Source organism: Ictalurus furcatus, chromosome 2 (genome assembly GCF_023375685.1).
Source record: "Ictalurus furcatus strain D&B chromosome 2, Billie_1.0, whole genome shotgun sequence".
Taxonomy (NCBI): Eukaryota; Metazoa; Chordata; class Actinopteri; order Siluriformes; family Ictaluridae; genus Ictalurus; species Ictalurus furcatus.
Window position 1 is genome coordinate 37,707,377 of NC_071256.1, and position 25,609 is coordinate 37,732,985.

General features: G+C 38.9%; 1 protein-coding gene across 1 annotated transcript; it reads left to right on the forward strand.

Annotated features, from left to right (window-relative positions):
• The first annotated feature begins 5,506 nt into the window (after positions 1-5,506).
• Positions 5,507-9,410, forward strand: LOC128603562 (deleted in malignant brain tumors 1 protein). The gene is made up of 3 exons (XM_053618093.1): positions 5,507-6,707; positions 7,732-8,040; positions 8,965-9,410. Exons 1-3 carry the CDS (start codon positions 6,497-6,499, stop codon positions 9,402-9,404), a joined length of 960 nt encoding a protein of 319 aa, XP_053474068.1. The 5' UTR covers positions 5,507-6,496; the 3' UTR covers positions 9,405-9,410.
• Positions 9,411-25,609: the final 16,199 nt, after the last annotated feature.

The window sequence follows — 25,609 nt, forward strand, 5'->3', positions numbered from 1 at the left end:
ATGGATGAGCGCCGTTTTGTGAACGGAGGGCAGAGCTGGAGACGGTGCGTGGTAAGGAGGGCACACCTGTGGGGAATATTTGCTAATGAATATTCTCTGTTGCAGTGAGGCGAGGCGAGGATAAAAGAGGGAACGGCATGCAATCCCCCATCTGCCTGCTGTGGTACAAAAAGAATTAAACACAGGAAAGTGTTTTTTTTTTTCTTGCTTGTTTTATTCTTGCAGAATTGAATATGCATTGATATGAAAATAACTTTGAATCTTTTTGTGTGTATCGAGTTCGAGTCAAAACCAAGTCCTTAACCCAGTGGTTTTCAAAGTGGGGGCCGAGGTCCCCTTGGTGGCCACCAGGGGGCGCTCGGGGAGCCTCAACAATTTGGTGTGAAAAATAAATAAATACATGATTCTCACTCTCAGACAACCACACACATACACAATCAATTCCTAATGCAATGTAATGTAAAGATGAAAGAGGTAATTATTAATAATAAAAAAAGGGGGATATATTGAGAAGTCTGTATTTTTAATGTGTTTTAAAGACATCTTGCAAAAGGGGGGCCTCGGTCAAATGTTAATGCCATTTGGGCTGCCTTGCCCTGGAAAAGTTTGGGAACCCCTGCCTTAACCAATCGAGTCCAAAAGGGGCCGAATTGGACTTAAGTCCGAGTCCTTAATAGCAGATCCAGAGTCGAGTCCGGCCGAGTCCAGAGAGCAATTCAATTGAAAAAAGATTTGAAATTGTAAACTCAACTCTGAGCTGTTAAATTAATATTTTAACCTAACGGGATTAAAAGTAATTGGTAAATAAATAAATGGCGCACTTATATAGCGCTTTTATCCAAAGCGCTTTACACTGCGTCTCATTCACCCATTCATACACACACTCACACACCAATGGTAGCAGAGCTGCCATGCAAGGCACTAACTTGTCATCGGGCGCAACTTGGGGTTCAATGTCTTGCCCAAGGACACTTCGGCACGTGTAGTCACGTAGGCCGGGAATCGAACTGCCAACCCTACGATTGGTGGACAACCCGTTCTGTCACCTGAGCCACAGCCGCACCTGTGTGAAAAAAAATACCCCACAACTCTAGAATTTTCACACAATCATTTTACAGATTAAAGAAACACAAGCAAGAGTCTTCAAGAAAAGAACAAGACAAATGCAAAACCTTACTGTGAAATCACAGAAACCATTTTCCACCAGAAGGAAAGTGGACAGTGGATTTTCCATTGATAATATGCTCTTATTGTAATTACAGGTGCCTCTTTTATTAATTGCAAGTTAAATGGATTTCAAAATCAGATTCAGTCTATAAAAATACTACTATATTGTAGCTATGTGCCTGCATCATATTGCATCACTTTATTGTTTTTACTCACTAGTTTAGTAGTCATCTAAATGATCAAGTATGGAATCTGAGCAGTGTTTACTTTTGTTACTATTGCTCAATACATATGGTATAGTATGTATGTGCTATATGTATGCATGTACGCATGTACAGATATACGGAAATAAATAAGTACGCCCCATGGAAATTGTTGCCTTTTTTGACGTATTTGGATGAGCAAACATTTGATTACAAACTGTGCCTATTAATAAAGTTGATATTCTTGAACAAAACCACAAGGAAAATTAGCTTTTCAGTCATTTATTCAACAGAAATATCAACAGATGTGATGAAAGAAAAAGTGTGGAAAAAGTAAGTACACCCTTGGCCTTACAATTATAACATAGGCTAAAAGATAACCTCTGCTTTTAAAATCAAGCACTGCTGAGATATTTTTGAAATATTGCTGTACAATGGCTATCAAAGGTTCTGGAGACGTTCCTGCATAAATCATATGTTATGGCCTTCTTAGTTATCAGATCTCAGTACAGTTGAACACCTGTAAGAGATTCTCCACCACCATCATCAAAACACTTCATACCTCCAGAGGAAATGGATCAGTTTATACTGGAAGTGCTACAAATTCAATGTACATACCAGCAATATAGTCCTTCAGTGTAAATTTAAATAATCAATCTCATAAAGTCGTCAGTCTTGTTAAATCCGTCTCGTTAGGAAATCAGTCTTATAAACTTTTAATTAGAAATTAAAAACACAAACTTTTAAAATAAATCAAAATCAAATTTATCTGAGAGAAATGAATGACTTTCTGAAAGGCTTCATTCGAAGCAGTTTGTCTTCGAGCATACGTGTGGTTCAGTCGGCTTTATAACTCCGGCCATCCAACAAGGTTGAAAGCAAAAGGAACTTGCACAAAAAGGGGAGAACAAACATGTGCATTGTTGCTGAGAGGTTGCGTTCTGGTTACTGTCAGAGTATAGTAATGAAAGGGTGCCCCCTGTCTGTTGATGCCTGGTACTTACACCTCAGCAGCACACTTTAATTCTGTTGTTTGTTTGTTTTTTTCCTTTAATTTGTCACCCATCTGTGAGTGCAGTAGATGAAAGGAAGTAAAAAGGGGAAGTGGATACTTTTGACATTTCAGACAGGGTTTTCCAATAAGTGCAGTTTGGGCAGATATGAAGTACCGCATGTACAGCAAAAAAAAAAAAAAAAAAAGGGGGGGGGGATTTTCTCTGCCTTACAGAGAGTGCAAAAGGACATTTCTGTGTCCAACAATATAATTATGTCAGATCTGTTCCTCTTCTCCCTATGTGCTGTGCAAGTTAGTATATTTTCTATTGTATAATGCTCATTAGCAAGCCTGTCATTTCATTAAACATGAAAGAAAAAAATACTACAACATGCAGAACAGATGGACCAAAGGAGCATTTAGGAAATATAATAATAATACACTATAGTACACTAATAATAATAGTAAATAATACACTAGAGAAGCATTTGTGATAGTCCAGAAGTGCAATTTACTGCATGTTTTAATATGTCTAGTTGTGGTTTCGCTGTTAGTTTTTCGGATATCTGCTGCTCAAGGACAGGAAATGTTTTAAATAGAAACTCCACCTCTGCACTTTCACAGAAAAAAGCAAGTAGTGTTGAACATTGATTAAACCAAAACTGAAAAACGTCTCAGCGACCAGGATGCTTAGACTTCATCTCACTTTGACGCTTGGTAAATTCAGCGGTTTTTTTAAATCATTTATATTTTGGCTTATTTCTTCTATTATTATTATTATTATATTACTTTTATTAATTCCTCACTTTGTATATTTTTTTTTGTAAATGTCTTCACAAATTCCTAGATATAAAAGACACTGATATGATCTATATCAATAACTCAATAGGATTGTGGCATAATAATAATCTTATTTTGATATGTTTGCCATGTTTTTATTTTTTTCGTACTGTTTCAGCTCCTGTTTCTAAAGAGAAACCCTTAATGTTTGTTACAATTAGTTTACTTTCTTTATTTTATTGTCTTTGAGAGGAAATCCTTTTCAGCAGCAGGTACAGATGAGAATGTGATATACATACAGTGCTCTCCTGAATTACTCTCATAATTTATTATACTGTATTTACTGTAATAACATTTAATGTTATGGAAAGTCCATGAAACGTGTTAGTCTCTGTTATAACACAGTATAGCAGCTATAAACAGTGGTTCCCTAACCAGCCTCTCTCTCTCTCTCTCTCTCTCTCTCTCTCTCTCTCTCTCTCAAAGTTAATAAGACAAAATAAACAACTCCTCTGTCTTGAATGTCAGAATGCTAACACTGGGGACTCCTTCAAGAAATATCAAATAAATGTTGCCATACAGAAAGCTTAAAAAGCATAACAAAAAACAATTCCCATTCTTCTTTGTTAAATAATAACTCATTTTTAAAATCCATGGAGAGCACTTTACTAATTACATGTACAAATACATATGTACACGTATACACCCGTTTTTAAAAAAAAACAATAAAGCAATAAAAAAAGTATATAGAGGTTGAAAATATTTAAGAGATTCATTACAAACACCTTATAATTCTAACAGCAGCAGTGACATGTGACCGTACGACATATCATCAAACAAATGAAGTGGAGACGCTATCACACTTAAATTATGCTATAGGCTACTACAGCACCTAGTGAAATTTTAGAGTAAACCCGTCATACATAGCTGTTTACACTGTTAACTCATGACTGCTGCAAGGTACAGTACAGCTCCAATCACATCCTCGGGTTTGCTGATGATACTATAGCTGTGGGTCTCTTCAGCAACAATGATGAGTCAGTGTAAAGGGAGGAGGTGAAGCAGCTTGTGGTGAGTGGTTAGCACGTCCGACACCTCCAGGGTCGGGGGTTCGAGTCCCACCGGGGCCATGTGTGTGCGGAGTTTTCATGTTCTCCCCGTGATGCGGGGGTTTCCTTCGGGTACTCCGGTTTCCTCCCCCAGTCCAAAGACATGCATGGTAGGCTGTGTATGAGTGGGTGTGTGAATGTGTGTGTGATTGTGCCCTGCGATGTATTGGCACCCTGTCCAGGGTGTACCCCACCTTGTGCCCGATGCTCCCTGGGATAGGCTCCAGGCTCCCAGTGACCCTGAAAAGGAGTAAGCGGTAGAAAATGGATGGATGATTGTTGACTTCAGGAGGACCTGAGTGGACCACTCACCACTGCACATAAATGGAGGAACTGTGGAGAGTCAGAAGCTCCATGTTTCTTGATGTGCACATCACAAAACAAAATTTTGTGATGTGCAAAAAAACTACTCAAATTGGCAAAATTGAAATCGTACAAAATTTCACAGTGATGTTTGTTGGTAAATGAGACCTTTTTAGCTGTACTTACATACAACGCATGTTAATCGAAGAGGGCTGTGGATGAATGCACGTTGTGATGACGTCACATGACTCATCTTGGCCCAAATCTGTGGAAAATCTACAGTCATTTTGAAAAATGAGTTTGCTCGATTTTGCGTTAACTTCTGCGATCGCAAAATCGATGAGAGCCAATGTTCCCCCTCCTGTCTTCACCACCTTCTACAGAGGGACAATAGAGAGCATCCTACCCAGCTTTTTCAGTGTTTAGTGCAGGAGCTGCACAATTTCCAGCCTCAAGACCCAACAGGTAATTGTGAGAACAGCTGAAGAGTCTCTCTAACCACCATCGACGGTCAACAGCACTGTGGACAACCCTTTCCACCCCTAATGGACTCTTGACATTCCTGCCACCTGGCAGAGATTCTTCTCCGAGGCAGTCAGAATACTCAGCAAACAGCTGGCTACCGATGTTCACCTGGGATAGTCAAACCCTTATCCCAGCATAACTCTAGCAGCACCACTGTACACCTGCACTTAACAGTGCTGCATCAGAAACACACTATTGGACACATTATTTATGAGCCTTCATCCGTATTGTCTATTTTACAGACAACTGCTACACTAGTTTCTCCACATGACACTGGTGTCCCCTCTAGTTATCGTAACATGCACTGTCCTGTGTATTTATTGACCTGCTCTCATCTCACACTGTTCTGTATTTGCACTTCATGTAGTCTTATGTCCTGTCCTACTGCATTATGTTATTTAATTCCAGTGTATACAAGGTATATGCCGAAATGACAACAAAGCTCACTTGACTTGACTTGCTTAAACAGAGTTAACAAGTTTCAGAAACATTTCCAGCCCAACATCTCATAAACCACACAAATGACCTTAAACTAGCCCACAAATTTTTTACATTTTGAAGAAAAAAAAATTATTATTATTTTTTTTCAGCTGTGACTAATATAATGCTAATATACTCTGATGTAGCTCATGTTTTATTTTTAATTCAGTTTATGTTAAGATTATTAGACAAAAGACAGTTTGGGGTTTTCATTTTCATTTTAGTTCAATTAAATTTCTTTAATTTCACCCCTTCTCTTTATTTTCTCTCCATAGCCAGAATCTTTAGTGCTTCCTTGCTGGCTGGTAAGTAAATTTTTCGTTTGAAACTTTTTTGTTGTTGTTCTTTTAATTTTTTTCTCCCATATATTGTTACCTGCTTTGTGTTTTTTTTTTTTTTTTTTTGGTTTGTTTGTTTGTTTGTTTTCTTTCTTTTTCTTTTCGTTTTTCTAAAATTTTCTTTGACATATTGTTTCCTGTTTTGTGACTTATTTTATTAATCATATGGATATTTTTTCTCTTTTATTTTTTTCATTAATTTATTTTATTTTTAAACTTTACTTTCCTACTCTTTTTTCCTCTGGCTCTTTTAGGAGTGGCTTTCATAGAAGTATAACTCCAAGAGGAGGAGGTTGTAGGTTTTTTAAAAAGAGTTAAAAGGTGTTTGACCATAAGAGCCAATGCAAATCATGTAAAGTTTACTATTGATTATATAAAAGTCCTGAAATAAATAGCAATGCAGAAATGTAATCATATTAGGCCAAGTGGCAACATTGTAATGAAATTCATAATCATTAATTAATATTAGCATTCATTTTGCTGTTTGTCTTAGATGGTGCTAATATACGACTCTCTGATGGTAATAACACCTGCTCTGGTAGAGTGGAGATCCTGTACAATAGCCAGTGGGGAACAGTGTGTGATGATGACTGGGACATGAATGATGCAGAGGTGGTGTGTCGACAGCTTGGATGTGGTAAAGCACTCAATGCCAATCAAATTGCCCACTTTGGCTTGGAAGGTGACCCAATATGGCTGGATGATGTTCAGTGTTCTGGAAGTGAAAGCGACATCACTCAGTGCTCTCATAATGGATATGGAGAACACGACTGTCACCATACTGAAGATGCTGGTGTTACTTGCTCAGGTACAGAAACACTCTTTCATATTATGACCCTGTCATCAATGTACATTCATGGGTATGATACGAGAAGAAAAAAGGGGCCGGTCATCATGAATTTCTGGGTTCACACAGGTCAGAATTTGGCATTTTTCGTTCAGATACTCCATCCATCCATTTTCCATAGTGCTTATCCTACACAGGCTCACTGTGGACCACGTGCCAACCCATCACAGGGCACAATCACACACCCATTCACACACTATAGACAGTTTGGAAATGCCAATCAGTCTACAGTACATGTCTATAGACTGGGGGAGGAAACCGGAGGAAACCCCCCAAATCACGGTGCAAACATGCAAACTCCTCACACACAGGGTGCGGTGCGAGGTGCAAGGCAAACATTCTAACCACTAAGCCACCATGTTCAAATACTCATCAAACTTTAATGACAACACAATCTATTTCTGTTCAGTTCTGAACTAGCTACATAACACTTCATAAACAATAGTCTAGCAACAGTCATGGCCAGACTGATACCAAACTTGTGAGAGAATATGACTGGCTGAATTTAGGGTTCCTTGGTCTTTCAGGCGAAACAGCATTGTGTATCAGACTACAATTTCTGACATGGAGTTGTTTTGACTACAAGGCATGATGCCATTTCTCCTGAAGTCTGAGAACTGAAGCTAAGATTTGAATATCAGACTGAAAGCCTGCAGGCCAAATTTGGTCCAGTGCCTCATTTCATTCTGTCTGTGCTAACTTGCATAAATAAATATTATTATATATTACAATATATTACTCAAAATTTTACTAGACTTGTAATATCTAAAATTGACAGCAGACCCACAGTGTAGCACCTGCCCACCTTCTCACCACACAACAGTACACAGTGCTGAAACACTGGTTAAAATCTGCACCTGGCTGCTGCGCAATGTCAGACCCACATCTAAAAATGATTCAGAAATCCATCAGGTGGTACTTTGTGGTAAATTAAGTAAGTATTAATACTTAATATTAATTTGTATCTTTCTGTTTGTCTTGTAAGGTAACTTACGACTTGCAGGTGGCACTGACTCCTGCTCTGGTAGAGTGGAGATCCTGTACAATAGCCAGTGGGGAACAGTGTGTGATGATGACTGGGACATGAATGATGCAGAGGTGGTGTGTAGACAGCTTGGATGTGGTAAAGCACTCAGTGCCAATCAAATTGCCCACTTTGGCTTGGAAGGTGACCCAATATGGCTGGATGATGTTCAGTGTTCTGGAAGTGAAAGCGACATCACTCAGTGCTCTCATAATGGATATGGAGAACACGACTGTCACCATACTGACGATGCTGGTGTTACTTGCTCAGGTTAAAAAAAAGTACTTTTTATTATGGCCCTGTCATCTATGTGATGATTTTGCATTGTATGATTTTTTTTGTAGTTTCATCGTGATCAAATTTACTTCTGGCTTAACTACCATTAGCGCTAGAACTATTTCTTAAAATACCTAATACCTAAAAACCAAAATGATACCCAGTCTGCTGCCAAAACCATTTTCCTTGCATTTGCCCAGGACAAGTTTCATCATATGAAGTTTTGAATGAGGTTTTTATTTTCTCCCGAGAACCAAGGAGTCCTGTCCCTTCACTCTCCATGCAGTATCAACAGCAAGAATTAAAACTATTCTTTCCATTTGAGGTTGAAAATATCCCACACACAGACAAAACACTGACTCTCAAAATTCTTAAGGTTTTCTTTTCTAATAATCCTATGCTTTTACTTTTATTTTATAAACTAGTTACCCAATTTGTAGCATTTTAAAGTCTGCTTACCCCAACAAGAGAAAAAGGACAAAATGACATTCAAAGATTTCATTCCAGTTCCACTGAAAGCCACTCTGCTCACCTTGAAATGTATAATCTACTTATGGAAAAAAAAAAAAAAAAAAAAACAACTATTTTATACTATTAAAGTATAAAAAAAAAAAAAAGTTCTAATTTTACAGTAGGAAATGCTAAAGATCACTTTAATTATCAGCATCATCTACATCTCATGTCTCTGTCTCCTCATATGAGATGGAAGTCACTTGTGATGTTTTCACTCGCTCATCTTCACTTTATTATCATTATGTAAAGTTCATTGTTGATTTATATCAAAGACCTGACATCATTTTTCAGAAAAAAATAGCAATGGCAGAAATGGAATCACTAGTCCAGGTGTTTGTCAGTGTTGTAGCAAGATTAATTATCATTCATTAATATTAATTTGCGTTTTTCTGTTTGTCTTGTAAGGTAACATACGACTTGCAGGTGGCACTGACTCCTGCTCTGGTAGAGTGGAGATCCTGTACAATAGCCAGTGGGGAACAGTGTGTGATGATGACTGGGACATGAATGATGCAGAGGTGGTGTGTAGACAGCTTGGATGTGGTAAAGCCCTCAATGCCAATCAAATTGCCCACTTTGGCTTGGAAGGTGACCCAATATGGCTGGATGATGTTCAGTGTTCTGGAAATGAAAGCGACATCACTCAGTGCTCTCATAATGGATATGGAGAACACGACTGTCACCATACTGAAGATGCTGGTGTTACTTGCTCAGGTACAGAAACACTCTTTCATATTATGACCCTGTCATCAATGTACATTCACGCGTATGATATGAGAAGAAAAAAGGGGCCGGTCATCATGATTTCTGGGTTCACACAGGTCAGAATTTGTATTAATATTTAAAATTAATTTGCATTTTTCTGTTTGTCTTGTAAGGTAACTTACGACTTGCAGGTGGCACTGACTCCTGCTCTGGTAGAGTGGAGATCCTGTACAATAGCCAGTGGGGAACAGTGTGTGATGATGACTGGGATATGAATGATGCAGAGGTGGTGTGTAGACAGCTTGGATGTGGTAAAGCCCTCAGTGCAAATCAGAATGCCTTCTCTGATTTGGGAAGGGGCCCAATATGGCTGGATGATGTTCAGTGTTCTGGAAATGAAAGGGTCATCACTCAGTGCTCTCATAATGGATTTAACTTACACGACTGTGACCATACTGACGATGCTGGTGTTGCTTGCTCAGGTTAAAAAAAAGTACTTTTTATTATGGCCCTGTCATCTATGTGATGATTTTGCATTGTATGATTTTTTTGTAGTTTCATCGTGATCAAATTTACTTCTGGCTTAACTACCATTAGCGCTAGAACTATTTCTTAAAATACCTAATACCTAAAAACCAAAATGATACCCAGTCTGCTGCCAAAACCATTTTCCTTGCATTTGCCCAGGACAAGTTTCATCATATGAAGTTTTGAATGAGGTTTTTATTTTCTCCCGAGAACCAAGGAGTCCTGTCCCTTCACTTTCCATGCAGTATCAACAGCAAGAATTAAAACTATTCTTTCCATTTGAGGTTGAAAATATCCCACACACAGACAAAACACTGACTCTCAAAACTCTTAAGGTTTTCTTTTCTAATAATCCTATGCTTTTACTTTTATTTTATAAACTAGTTACCCAATTTGTAGCATTTTAAAGTCTGCTTACCCCAACAAGTGAAAAAGGACAAAATGACATTCAAAGATTTCATTCCAGTTCCACTGAAAGCCACTCTGCTCACCTTGAAATTTATAATCTACTTATGGGGGAAAAAATATATACTATTTTATACTATTAAAGTATAAAAAAAATCTAATTTTACAGTAGGAAATGCTAAAGATCACTTTTATTATCAGCATCATCTACATCTCATGTCTCTGTCTCCTCATATGAGATGGAAGTCACTTGTGATGTTTTCACGCGCTCATCTTCACTTTATTATCATTATGTAAAGTTCATTGTTGATTTATATCAAAGACCTGACATCATTTTTCAGAAAAAAATAGCAATGGCAGAAATGGAATCACTAGTCCAGGTGTTTGTCAGTGTTGTAGCAAGATTAATTATCATTCATTAATATTAATTTGCGTTTTTCTGTTTGTCTTGTAAGGTAACATACGACTTGCAGGTGGCACTGACTCCTGCTCTGGTAGAGTGGAGATCCTGTACAATAGCCAGTGGGGAACAGTGTGTGATGATGACTGGGACATGAATGATGCAGAGGTGGTGTGTAGACAGCTTGGATGTGGTAAAGCCCTCAGTGCCAATCAAATTGCCCACTTTGGCTTGGAAGGTGACCCAATATGGCTGGATGATGTTCAGTGTTCTGGAAATGAAAGCGACATCACTCAGTGCTCTCATAATCGATATGGAGAACACGACTGTGACCATACTGAAGATGCTGGTGTTACTTGCTCAGGTACAAAAAAAAGTATTTCATCTTATGGCCCTGTCATCTATGTGATGATTTTGCATTGTATGTAAATTTTATTGGTTAGTAAACATGACAACTTTTAGTAGGCTGATTCCATGATTTGGGTGCCATGTGTGTCCCACTGATTATATTTAACCAGATTCAAAAGGGAACCCTTTTGGGTTCCCATATCCTTTTGGGTGACACTGCATAGTGCAATTATACAGTAAGCCTCCCACAGCTGTATACTATGTCAAAAGTAAAGTCTTGAAAAGATGTGTATTATGAGCAATCAGGGTCTTTTACAAATGCAGAAGAGATTTTTAGCTTGTGAAGTTGGATGAATGGGTGAGACTTGGGCATAAATTGTTTTTGGTAAGTGCAATCTGAAGTTCCTGACAATCCGTGTTGTTTTCTAGTGAACTTGCAGCAGACCAGTATCTCCTTCAGTGCTGCTGATAGATGGTTCCACTGGGAGTCTGATGGACCAGAAGTAACAAGAGGCTACGGCTTCTCCATCATCTGCTCCACTGAACCTCAGTATCCAGGAGGTTCCTTTCACTTGAAGATCATTGAATCCAACCTCACCAGGACTCAGTCGGCTGTTAAACACTCAGCCATCTTCCGTTTTCCTGAGGCAGATTTTGTCCATCATGGAAATTACAGCTGTACTTATGAAGTTAACGTGTCTTCACGCACCTTTACCTCCACTCCCACTGAGCTGCTGGAAATCACTGTGAAAGGTATAGCAAAATGAACTCATTCTGCCTTTTGTGTTCTGCAGTTTAGAGAGTAAAATTCTTGATGATGATGATGATGATGATGATGATTTCTCTCCCAGCATCTCTTGCTCCCTACATTGGTGTCGGAGTGACAGCAGGACTGCTCTTCATTTTAGTTCTAGTCATCATTTGCTTTGTAAAGACACAGAAAAGACAAAAATCTCAGATGGATAAGAAGAAGGAAACACAGCGTGAGTTGCGAAAGTTATTTAAAAGTTTAAAAACTTACTATAGAAATAACAAAATGGTTTTATACCACAGCGCTGCTGAATTCTTGATTCTGCTCTGAAGGTGTTGGATTAATGTACAGTGCATTATATACTATATATGCTCATGCTTATATATTATCCACTCTATACTATGTTATTTAAAGAAAGGAAAATATATGATTGTTGATATGCTGACATGTTCTGTGAGGAGATTTACCTTTTATGGAAGAAGTCTCCAGTGTCAGCACTTTGTAACAGTCCAAGTTAAAGGTGTAAGTGTAGTTTTCAGAAACAGGAATGTATTTAGGACCAAGGAGGGAGGGAACGACTTTTACATTCTTATCCAGAGCGACTTACATTTCTCTAATTTATACAACTGAGGATTTGATTTGATTTGATTTGATTTAAGGGCCTTGCTCACGGGCCCAGCAGTGGCAGCTTGGTAGTGCTAGGATTTGAACACATGACCTTCCAATCAGTAGTCCAACGTCTTAACCACCGAGCTACCACTGACCCCATTATACTATAACATTTGACATACGTAAATGTGTTACTATAATCAAATTAAATGTATGAAGTGTCACTCTAAAATACATTTAATAATTTTTTTAAAATGTAATCATTGGCAAGTTGCTGTGGTATAAGAGGAATGAATCATTCTGGGATATGTTATTAAAGCACTAATTCAACTTCAGGGTAGTAACAGTAACTCCACTTCATCACACCACCCCATTATTGATTATTGTACTATAACAACAGGACAACATGGAGCGCTTTTTAACTTACTTTAATTCTTGCTGAACTTCGATATGCAAATAACCTCAAAACTTGTGTGTATTTTGTCCCAATTATTTTATAGGTGCCGAAAACACACATAAATATCCCCAAGGAGAGACCGAGAAAGACAGCGAACATGGTTATGAAAATGTAGAAACCATTTTCCACCAGAAGGACGATTCAGATGACTCGGATAACGACTACGTTAATGTCGGTGTTCATGAACAAATATGTGAAGTGGACAGTGACTATGAGGATGAAGAAATGTATGAAAACTTGGTAGAGTAGTGTGGAGAAGTAAACAATTATGTTATATCTATAGTCTACAAAGAATAAGAAGTTTAAATTGGATTAAATAGTCCATTGGTAAGATGATCTTATTTTCAATTACAGGTGTACTGATTTCAGAATCAGTTTGCTCTTTCCTCATTCTGATCAACATCAGTTGTTTTATTTAATTTTTACTGCACCACTGTAGAACTTCAATTTTGTTTTCATACTTTTCTGAACTATGTGCACATTGGATGTAGGAACCATCTTAATTCTACCACTTGCTTTATGTCACGTGTAAGAGTGTGTTTTAAGGTGTACGTAAAATCTTGTGATTAATGTTAATGTTGTTATTAGAATTAGGATATTAGGCAGCATGAGTATTATTCTAATTCATTGCTTTAAGTACTTTTTTGATAAAATCAAATTTAAACCAGTGTCCACATTCACATATAATCCGGCGGTAACTGTAACCGACATTAAAACATCCCACAGACTCTCGATCGGATCGAGATCTGGGGAATTTGGAGGCCGAGTCAACACCTTGAACTCTTCGTCATATTCCTCAGACCATTCATGAAGTATTTTTGCAGTGTGGCAGGGCGCATTATCCTGCTGAAAGATGCCACTGTTGCCATGAAGGGGTGTACTTGGTCTGCAACAATGTTTAGGTTGGTGTTACATGTCAAAGTAACATCCACATGAATGCCAGGACCCAAGGTTTCTCAGCAGAACATTGCTGAGAATGTTGAGAAAAAATATCTTTAAAAAAAAAGCCTGTACAGTTCTGGACCAACATCTGTTGAACAGATGAAGATCTACTTGTACCAGAATCATGGGAAGAGGAGAGTTTGGAGAAACAAAGGAACTGCTTACGATCCAAAGCATACCACCTTATCTGTGAGCTAGGGTGGAGGTAATGTTATGGCAGGGGCATCTCTGGCTGCCAGTGGAACTTGCTCCCTTGTATTTATTTATTGCAGCAGGATGAATTCTGAAGTGTACAGGGCCAAATGCTTCAAATCCATGGACCGATACTTCAGAGTGCAGATGCACAATGACCTTATGCATACTTCTAAAGCAATCCAAGACGTTTTTAAGACAAAGATGTAGGATGTTCTTCAATGTCCAAGTCAATCACCTGACCTAATTTGTGCCTGATTCTCTTCAGCCTTCTGCCCATGCTGTTGGCGATGCCCCTAACAGCTCTGTAATGAAGCGGCCTCTGCTCCAGTGATCACCATAGAGTTGCACTCTCTGTGCACTGGCGAACATGCTGGGGATGTTTGCACACTGGAGGACCTCAGAGTTGGTCACGCAGTCCTATAGGCTGTTCAGCCTCTTCTTGTGTCTGATGTAGATTGTCCAGGCCTTGCTGCTGTAGAAGAATGTGCTGAGGACGCAGACCTGGTTGACATGAAGCTTGTTGTTCTCTGTGAGCTGTTCATTGATTCACATTCACTTGTCCATACTTGTCATAACAGCTGCAGCATTGGCAATCCTGCTGGTTATCTTAGTGTCTGAGATGCTGGAAATGGTGGACCCCAAGTAGGTGAAGTTGTTGATAACGTCGAGAGTGTGGCCATCAGTGGTGAAGATCGGATCAGTGTCAACATCCTGGGCCATGACATTGGTCTTTTTTAGGCTAGTTTTGAGGCCAAATTCCTTGTAAGCATGACACAGGTGGTAAATGAGGCACTGATGCTGGGCAACTGTGTGGTGCATTAATGAGCAGTCTGCTAGGTTTTGTTCTTTGCAGGTCAGAAGGGCATCTTATGTGCTTGGGGTTAATAATAAAAAAATCTAATGAACTGCATGAGTCAATGTGAGAAATCCAACTAAATCCAAACAAATAAATTCAGGCCATTCCACAAATGCCACATGATCTACAAATAAAAGCAGCCAATTCCACAAATAAACAATACAGCTAGTGAGATTGTAGGTTCCAAAAACAATGCAAAAATATGTTGTTGTTTTTGTTGTTGTTGTTGTTATTATTATTATTATTATTATTATTATTATTATTATTATTATTATTATTATTATTATCCATATTATTTTTTATATCCACTGTATAATCTTTATTATTCAAATAATATCCTATACTTTAACTTAAGAAAGTAAAACAGCCTGTTACTGGCTAAAGTAACTATATGAAATTTAAGAGTAGCTGTGTATTGTAGATAAAACACATGGAATTACACATACTATTGTTACAAACAATCTTTGGGATGGGAAGTCTTGTTTTGTGTGTATTGTGCCATGTTTGTATGCAGGTCCGAACTCCTTCCCAGAGTTTCCATCCTGCCCTAGACTGCTTGCTCCCGCCTCCCGTGATGACATCAGTAAAAGGCAATCATATTTAAAGCGGAAGAGGGGACGCGAGATGGAGGATGTTGGAGGTGGTTACTTGTGAGGTTGTGTTAGGTGGTTGTGTTGCTTGTCCTTGTTGTTATAGTATTCTTTGTTCTGACTGCTGGTCTGGTTTTGACTTTTGCCTGGTTCTGACTGTGAGTTTGGTTGTTCCTGTACCTGTTTCTGTGTATATTCACCACTGTATATGTTTCACTTGGTTTATTAGCAGTAGGGGTGTGGCTGCTATTTCTTTTTGGAGTGGGGTCCTATTTCTGTTTTTGGATTAGGCAGTTAGGAACTACATTTGTATTTTTGTTTTTCTTTTAGGTAAAAAAAAAAAGCTCTCAACCAAGAGTTCTTTTATTATTTTGGCCTTGGCCCACCCTGAAGATATGTCTGGTGTTGTTGAATGTACACTTGCTGATTTGTTAATATACCACAACTTCATTGAAATCTGACTGTCTTGTTTCTGGTGTCCCTCATTTGGAGGTCTTTCCTTTTGAACTGCAAGCTGGTTACTCTGGCCTAACCTAGACTGGATTGTAACAGATTTGGAGGCTCATATGGGATTGATTCTTTATTTTTGGTGAATCAGGTTGTATTGGTGTACTGTGCTTTTTGTGATTATGGCATTTGATTTCATTATGTTTAAGTTGTGTCCTATGCTAGAGGATTTTGATGGGTGCAGGAAGGATGATCTGCTTCTTAGTGGAGGTTGATGCAGGTCTTGAACAGCCTCGGGCTGGTGTAGTGGACCCCGGTTGGTAACTAGCACTAAAAGGGCTTGAGATCATGATTAAGCAGCAAGAGTACCAGATGCAGCTACTGTTTGGGGGCTGGATGCTAATGGGCGAAGGCTCGACCTAGCAGCTCATCAGTGGAAGCCGGTGCCGCTGCCACGGAAGTTTAGCTCCCCAAGAGTAACCTCCCCATATCCCATTGACGCTGAGCACTCCAGCCTGCTCCAGTGCTGTCCTCATCGGTGAGTCCACCTGCCTTTGATGTTAGCCGACATATTGGGCTAGTGCCTGTATTTTGAGAAGACAAAGTAGATACTTGTTTTGCTGTATTCAAGAGAATAGCCACATTACATTGGCCAAAAAGTTTGTGGATGTTATTGCAGTGTAAACTATCTGGTAAAGCCCAAGAAGAGTGTTCTGCCTTTACATTAGAATGGAGTTTAGTGTATGACACTGTTAAGGCTACAGTTCTCTGTGCATATGAGTGTGTGCCAGAAGCTTACTGGCAAAATTTTAGGTCATTAATTCATTGCACCAAACCTATGTGGAATTTGTTTCCTAGTTATTTGTATTTTGATACTTCTGATCTCTTGCATTTGATAACTTATTTATTCTATACTTTAAATTGTGCTTGTTCACTTGGATTCCATGTCACTCAGTCTCGTGCTGGCCATGTACGTGGATCTCCTGCTCAAACTCTCCAATCTTGGTCATTAGCCAGATGTAATTGACTAATACTACTTGGATGACTGCCCATGCTTGCTCTTTTCTAAAAAGTACTTTTAGTCCACTTGGATAGTAACACTTGGTTATAGTAACATTATTTGAAGCCAGAGGTCATGATCACTAAAATCTAGAGGTAGACCAATGATATCTGAGTAAAATTAGCTTTATTTAATCATGCCATAGTTTCCTGTGTACACTAACTATAAGATTACAGTAATCAGAGGTTTACACTTTCAGATCAACTTTATGTTGTCCTAAACAGAAATTACACTCTAAGTACACTTAACTTAAAGCCAAGTTGTTAGCCTGGACTCTAACATCTCAGTTGGTGTGCCCCAATGCCCCACCTGAACCTGGATTTTAGCCTGTACTAACCTGGTCACAGATTTGTGGTAACAAGGACTTAATGTAATCTACTAGAGACAGTAATTTCAGAATATAATCAAATCTAATTTATTTAACCAGGTACAAACCCATCCAAGTCCAATACTATTAATAATGGAGAGAATTGCATTCAACATTTCAGTCTTTGCAAGGTGGGTAGTTGTAGTGGGCTGAGAGCCAGTGCTGTATCGGTCGATGTCCATAAGGATCTGATGTAGCAGCTCAGGATTGTATATCAACTGATTGTGTATAAGAAACTACTCAAGGCCCTTTTAATGAATGATAAACAGACAATTATTTTATCTGACTCACTATGTGGAACAGGGGAAGTACAGTGGTGGTAGTGTCCTTTTGCTTCTTTTTTTTTCGCACACTTGACCCTAACTGCACCTCTGGAATACAAAGACATTTCATCATTTGCAAATGTACACAATCATTTTACAGGACTCTGTTAAATGAGGTTTCAAACTGTACGCTGTGACAACAGTTCATAACATACCACTGTCAACAGCTGCATAATTTCCATTACCAGGAGGTACAGCATCACTGGGCCCAGCCATACAGCTGAGGTCTAAATATTGGAAGACTGCATAAGAAACAATAACTGCACTGATCTCAGTCATCACACATTTGATGATTTTACATTAAAAAGTTTGGAGATCATGTTTGATCATGGTTAAAACATACCATTCTCTTCATCACTACATTCCTGAGATTCTGGGGCAAATCTGCTATCCATGGAGAAGAGATACTCTGTATCTATAAAACATGAAAGAAAACAGGACAAATCTTTATAATTAAACTGCTGTCGGATTTTACTATTTAACAAGATGTCCGTTTGCAGTGAGTGCTTATTACCAGGGTTTTTTTTTGTTTGTTTTTTAACTCCAATCCTTGAAGCCAACCATCCTGTAGACTTTCAGGGTTTTGCTACTCCTAACATCAGTTCCAGCTTATGGGCTCATTATCAAACGTTCCATGCTTACATGTGCTGTAAGTATGGAAAATGTTTAACTTGCAAAACAGTGGACTTCCAGGACTGAAGCTGAAACCCCTCTTTCCAAGGAACCCTACTGCCTGTTGTCTTTATATTCACCATCCAGGTTCAAGTCTTTCATCAAGAGACTTTCCCTTGTAAGAGGAAACTCCTTGCTCAATAGCAACTTGCTCGTTTTTGGCATTTGAAGGGTATCTTCCCGAAAGTCTATAGTACTCCCTGTGGATGTGGATATCATGCCCCATAAATTTTGCCACCTGGTCCCTTTTTTTTTTAAAGTTCATGATCTGACAAAGTTGCCACTTGTTTGTGTAGCTTTGTTGTGAGATGCTAAGGGAATTTAGCTTCACATGGAATTTTAAACTTTGCTAAGACAGTCTGATCCTTTGTGTGTGTCAGCCTTGATTCTGGCAAACATGTAAGGGTTTGTTATTGGTACACCACCTCTTGATCTGTATTTTATTAGCATGTTAAGGGATAAACACGTTCTGTCAGCGAGCAAGACCGGTACTTTGTGGCCTCTCTTTCCTCTTATTTTAACTTTTGTGAACTTTTCACTTAAATCTTGTTCTAGCTTGGAAAAAATCTAAGACTTCAGGATTCATTGGAGCTGTTTCATTTCTGGTATGTTTCTATTAACAGCTTTCCAGTTTCACCCTCTCGCCTCCTATTAAACAATTTTTTTTTTTTTTTGTGCTAGAACACTTTCTGAAAAATTTCTCCATGCCACAGGATCTGAGCTCTTAGTGGTTCTTTCGACTGGTCTTCCAAAACTTTGGTGTTTGTGCAACCTGATAACATCTTCAGTCAGTGGAAGAACATCAGCCTTGTTCCATTTGTTTTGTTCAAGGTTGATTCTAGCTCTCTTTGAGACAAATGTGTTCCAGTCAGAGTCAAGCAACCTGACAAAATTCTTGGCCTTCTGTCCTGCCTCACGGTCTTCCTTCATCAGACTCTCACCCATCACATTTTTGCAGACTTTCTTGAGGATGGACCCAATTTTACAAGCTAGAGACGGGGTGTCCTCCATTTTTATTTATTTTTGATGGATCAAACCCACTTGCTTTCTTTGCTGCCGATACTGCTAGCTGAAATCTTGTTCGCACACAAACATCCACTAGGCGTTGTACAGCAGGGTTAGGCTTCTTTACTGCCAGCATAAACCTCCCTAACTCCCACATTTTCTGACTGATGTAACTGTGCTGCGATTTGTCCTGTCCGTGGAGCTCAAACATCATTTCTCCATATTTATAGATGGAGATGTCTGACCACACCTGATTAGAGATGTCATCTCAATTCATGTTCAGAATGATGCATTTACAACCTTCAGACACTGCAGGTTTACATGGTATACTTCGAGATGCTTTAGCTTGCACTCTCTTCCGTTTCCTTGAAATGTTGTCCCTTTCTGCAGTTTTGAAATAGAATAGGTTATGCTTCCACAATTCCTTTCTTTTAAAAAGCCCATGGCAATCCTGACATGGCAGGAAGTCTTGCCAACTAGTGTTTTTTGTTGGCTGCCTCAGTCACAATTTCCCCACTACCTTTATTTAGGATTTCAATACTGTATTGGAAATTTCCTAGTTGTTCAAATATCATCGTGCCTTTTGTCCCCTTAGTTTTTGATTATGCTTGTGCTACTTCAGTTTCTTTGGCATGTTTTCGCTCAAGGTGTCTTGCCAATTTGCTTTGCCCTGTACCACAGTATACACGTTTTTCTTATCCCACTTCTTAACATTCACTTTCCCATTGTCTGACCTACCATCACTTATGGACTTTTGGGCATTTTTCTGAGTCTTTGCTTCACAAGTGCTGTCACGGTTCATATGGACAGCATCAGAGTCAGAACTCTGCTGGAACATATTCACTACCACTTGTGTGTCCTGATGACAGATCAGTGCTCCCAATTTCAACAATGGCATCTTCAATCCCTACTTCCTGTAAAATCAAGTTTGAATATAAACATAATTACAAATACAGAATTATGTTGTGCTATTTTTAATACCAGTAACTCCATCTGGATCTATACATGTATACTACAGTAGTGAGTTTCAAGCATTATAAACAGCAAGAGTTTCATACCGTGTTAGCCTCATCTGTTTCCCTCCATGACCTATTAAAAATAATAATAATAATAATAATAATAATAATAATAATAATAAAAATAAAAATAAAGTCTTATGCACAAAAGATCAATGCAACACTGGCTCAGGGAATGTAAAAGGCATAAAAACAAACTACTGTACAATGTTTACAAACTAATGGAAAACAAGCCAATTTAGTTCTTATTAGTCAAGCCATAAATATGACAATACTAATAATGTGGTATTCATAATTCTTAATCAACATTGCATTCCAATAAAATTCAAAACATAATACAAAATGAGTCAACATTTGCATACCTGGTGGTGTAGTTTTTTTCTGTGATGGTGTGGGAGATCTGTCTACAGATTCCCCGAAACTTTGGCCAGCTCTCCCCTGAATACCCAGAATGCTCTGTGGGGCCACCAAATGGTGTTTGTGATTATAACTTGATTGTGGAAGGATGTACCTTATTTAAATACAGGAGGTAATTTGAGAGCGGGCTTCTGAGAGGGTATGCCTTTAATGGCATGTAATATATTAATTTAAACTGCTGTTGAGGGAATGGAACATTTTCCAGTCGCGTTGAGACCCTTTGTATAATACAGTAAACATGTATAGCTGATGTTATTTGCATTAAAACATGTTATGCATATAGACTTTGGGTGTGATTAGGGTGATCTTGACAGAGAGAGAAGGGTGTGAGGAGAGGAAGGAGGAAACAGTGTAGTGACAATTTCATAGTTTCTACTCAGCATGATGTGTTGATTCAAATGGAGATGCTAATTCTGTGAGATGTTGAGTATTTGTTTTCGTAGCAGTTCTTTGTTCTCAGAGTAGTTCTCTCGAGGTTCAGACATCGTCACCAGCCTTACACTTTCCTTGTTCAGTCTATTTATTATAGTTCCTGACTCCATTTCTGGGGTTAATTTTGGTACTTCGCTAGATCTTAGTCTGTTTTGGGCTTCGCTGACATGGTCCTTCAGGTCTTTGAACGGGAGCTCGATGACTAGTTTTCTCCGTGGCCTGCACTCTAATGTAACTGCGGCATCATCACGATCGTGCTCTGAGGTAAACACTTCCTCTAATGCTCCTTGTTTAACGGCAGCCACAGAGAACCCTGCATTATCACAGCAATCTTCAAGCGCAGATATGTAATTACCAGTTTGGAGTTTCTTTTGAAGCTCGTCAATTTGTGGCCATTGCCTCACTCCGTCTTGCCCAACCTTTTTTCATATGTGAATGCTTCTACTCGTGCTCTTAATTTTTGTAACTTGTCCAATCGTGATTTTTCAATGTCTTTAATGTTTGTGGTTATGTTCGCCAGTTTTGTCTGCTTCAGACCGGAGCAGACCATTTAAGTTAGAAGTTCATCCCGGTAGCATGGGTGCAGGAGCAGTGCTTCTACAAGATGACGATCAGGGGATGGAATACCCAGCTGGTTATTTCTCTAAAGTTCTTAAAACATCAGCTCGCCTATAGCACCAATGGAAAAAGAAGCTCTTGCCCTATTACTAGCCATCCAACATATCGAAGTTTATCTTGGTGATGGTGCCACTCCTGTTCAAGACTTTACTGACTGTAACCCCTAGTCTTTTTACACTGTGTAATACAAATCAAAGGCTCATGCAATGGTCTCTTATTGTGCAAGGGTTTAATTTAGTGATTGCCCAAAATGTGATTGCTGATGTGCTATCATGAGCTTGATGTTATTGAGGGGTTGTTGGGTGTTACAACCTGCTAATCTTTGAGAGGTTTTTTTTTTGGGGGGGTGCATTGTGCCTTGTTTGTGTGCAGGTCCGAACTCCCAGAGTTTCCAGCCTGCCCTAGCCTGCCTTGCTCCCACCTCCCATCACTGAACGGCGACCACATTTAAAGAGAAGAGAGAGGGGAGGATGTTGGAGATGGCTGTGTAATTGGTTGTTGCTAGCCCTTGTGCCTATAGTATTGTGTTCTGATTACTGTTCTGGTTTTGACTTTTGCCTGGTTCTGACTGAGTTTGGTTATCCCTGTACCTGTTTAGGTGTAGTATATTCACCACTGTATACATGTTTCACTTGTTTGCCAGCAGTAGGGGTGTGGCTGCCATTTCTTTTGGGAGAGGGGTCCTTTTCTGTTTTTGGCTTAGGGAGTAGATTTTGTATTTTTGTTATTTTTCTTTTAGGTAAACTAGCTCTCTAACAAAGAATTCTTTGGTTTATTATTTTGGCCTTAGCCCACCCTGAAGATATGCCTGGTGTTATGTTCTATGTACAGTTACACATACACTTCTGTTTCACAATATACCACAACTTTTGTTGAAACCTGTTGGTGTTTGTTCCTGGCTTCCCTTATTTAGAGCTCATTTCCTTTTAATCACAAGCTGGTTACTCTGTGCAGCCTAATCTAGACTTGGTCATAACATTAATCATGACAGTAAATTATAATTAAATTGCTTTATTGGATTTATTTTTTGTATGTATGTCATGCTTTTTAAATAAAATTTGAACCCATGAACTTAGATACATTTTTCTTAGTCATGTCATCTGGCTAAATGCTTAAATGTTATAAATGAAAAATTGTTACATAATATGTAAATACATTAAAGCATCACTGTAGTGCTGTATAAATCCTCACACTAATATACAGGGGGAAACACTTACATTTACAGCGTTTTGCCTTCATTCATCTCATTTATGCCACTGAGCAGTTGTGGGTTAAGGCCTTTGCTCAAGGGCCCAGCAGTGACAGCTTGGCAGTGCTGGAGTTTAAATGCTCAACCTTCTGCTCAGAAGTCCAACATCCTACCCCCTAAGCTACTACTGCCCTGGTGGTGAAAAATGCCCTGGGAACCACTTTTCTCAGGCCTCCAGGTAAATCTGTTCCCTGTGTTCTTAGTGTACAAGACTGATCTATAGATGGAAGTTGTTCTACATAATGGTGACCACCAGGATCACTGTAGTGCTTTTTTTAAATCCTCAGAAGGTAATATACCACTTCTCTCAGACTTGCTGAATGAACCTACTTTTATAGGTACACTTCTCATGAGTAAGTCCTGTGTAACAGATGTGTAGGCCAAAATACACAAAATAGACTACTAATTGTGCAGTGCAATATACTTTATTTGTGCCTGCAACAAAACATAAGGTTCTGTGACAAAAATGACTCTCGATAATAATAATAAATATAAATGACCATCTGAAAAGAGGATGTCCCTGAAGAACTAGGCATTTACAGTTCTAATTGGGACATATTAGACTCGGAAAACAGGGCCAAGGCTAGAATTAGCAGGTACACCTGACAATTGAGCAATAAAACCTCTGAAAACAATACATTCTATACTTTAAAGCCTGCATTTCATTGCAAATGCTCTAACAAACAACGTGAAATCTAACTTATGTTGATGGAAAGTGGTTAATAACACACACACGCGCTGATAAAGCACACACTACTGTCTGCTCAACGTAGCAACCGGAGAAAACGTGGTGATTTCGCGCATGCGCGCTGAAGTGGAAACAGGGGGACTGAACTCTCCGGAACACCACCAACTCTGAGGCTGAGACTGCCATCTAGTGGTAGCTGTTTATTGAAAAATAACCAACACCTTAAGACAGTGTTACCTAATCCTGCAACATAACGGGCAATGTTTGGGGTACTCCAAGACCAGGATCATGAAATATGAGAATCAAGAATCAATCAAGACTAGTTCAGGTATGCTTAAAGCCGATTTATACTCCTGTATCGGACTATACTGTAGCCTACGCGGCTGTTTGCATTTGTAGTTCTGCGTTGGTGTCTGCGTCGCCGCTAGGTGGCGGTGTTGATTACACTAAGCGCAGCTAAAGACGTTTGTTTACCTCTGTACATGTAGAGTCGGTGCATAGATCGCTATTTTTTTCGAAATGGAGTTAATAAACAATTATTCGAATCTCTGTTAAATATATTTGCCATGTTATGACCGATAATGTTGTTATATGGATAAATAAATGTATTATGAACCTTTTTTTTGCCACCTTGTGGAACAACTAAATAGTGCAAAAGAATGAAATGCGCATGTGTGTCCTGCGTGTGAAAAATCAAGCGGTGCGCGTACAGTACGTGAAGTGAAGCAAATTGCGCATGCGCACGTCAATATTGCGTAATTTTTGTCACGTTGATTAACACGCCCATAATTTTTTACTACTTGTGCGTGGACCTGGAATCTGAGAAGGTATTTTGTACGGAGTCCCTAAAGGGACATGGTGGTGGGGAAAAAATTGTAATGGGAGAAAACAATTTTTTAAAAAGCTTTTGCGTTCAAAAGCTTCGATTTATTTTTCTCACATCCCAATTTTTTTCCACCACCATGTCCCTTTAGGGGCTCCGTAATTTTGCACTGTAAAATCATCCTACCTACGGAGTCCCACATCTTTCCCAATGTCCCCATGAGTTTCCTCCAGGTTCTCTTGCCTGTAGGTGGATTGTTTGTGCTAAATTTGACTCTAGGAGTGAATGGATATACGTGAATGTGTGTGCATGGTGCGCTGTGCTGGAATGGCATCCAATCCTGGGTGTATTCCATCCTCACACCCAGTGTTCCTAGGGTAGGCTCACTGGGGTAGGATGAGTGAATGAATGAATTACACTAAAATAAATTTATATATATTAAAAAAAATAATAAAATAAAAATTTAAGTGATGCATGTTCAATATTACACCACACGGGGGCAGCAGTGCAACATACCAAATAGATGCCTTACTTTCCAGTAATCTCTGAACTGGTCCCTGACCTGCAGTTTCTATACTCAAGCAAGGCAATAAGTAATATGCCAGGATTAGTTAGCTTGGAGAAATTTGGAAAAGGCTTATTTAAGAATTTCTGCTCTATCAAGTAGGGGCACAAATACATATTTTTGGCACATAAATACACACCCCTGACTGTATATATTCTTGACAGGTTAATGTATTTTTCCCTGAATTCTCTGGGCCTTGGGAAATATCCTCACCTTCCCAAGGAACACCTGTGATCGGTCCTTACTACCAAGTAGACTATATTTAATATAGTGTTATGCTATGGCATATAATACGCAGTTAAGGCAGTGGTGCGAGATTCTGGTGAACAGTGGAATGACTTTATTGTATAAGATCTTCAGGTACACTCTCCGTATCTTGTAGAGTCATTTGTTAGGATTTCCCCCATTTTATTTCATTCCCACTCATCCTGTGCACAGTATCTCCAAATACCCTCAGTGTCCACTTTATTAGGAACACCTGTACACCTGCTCATCCATGTGTCAGCAGCGCAATGCAAAAAAAAAAAAAACCTCATAAGGATACATGTCAAAAGCTGAACAACACTAATCCTAATAGATCAT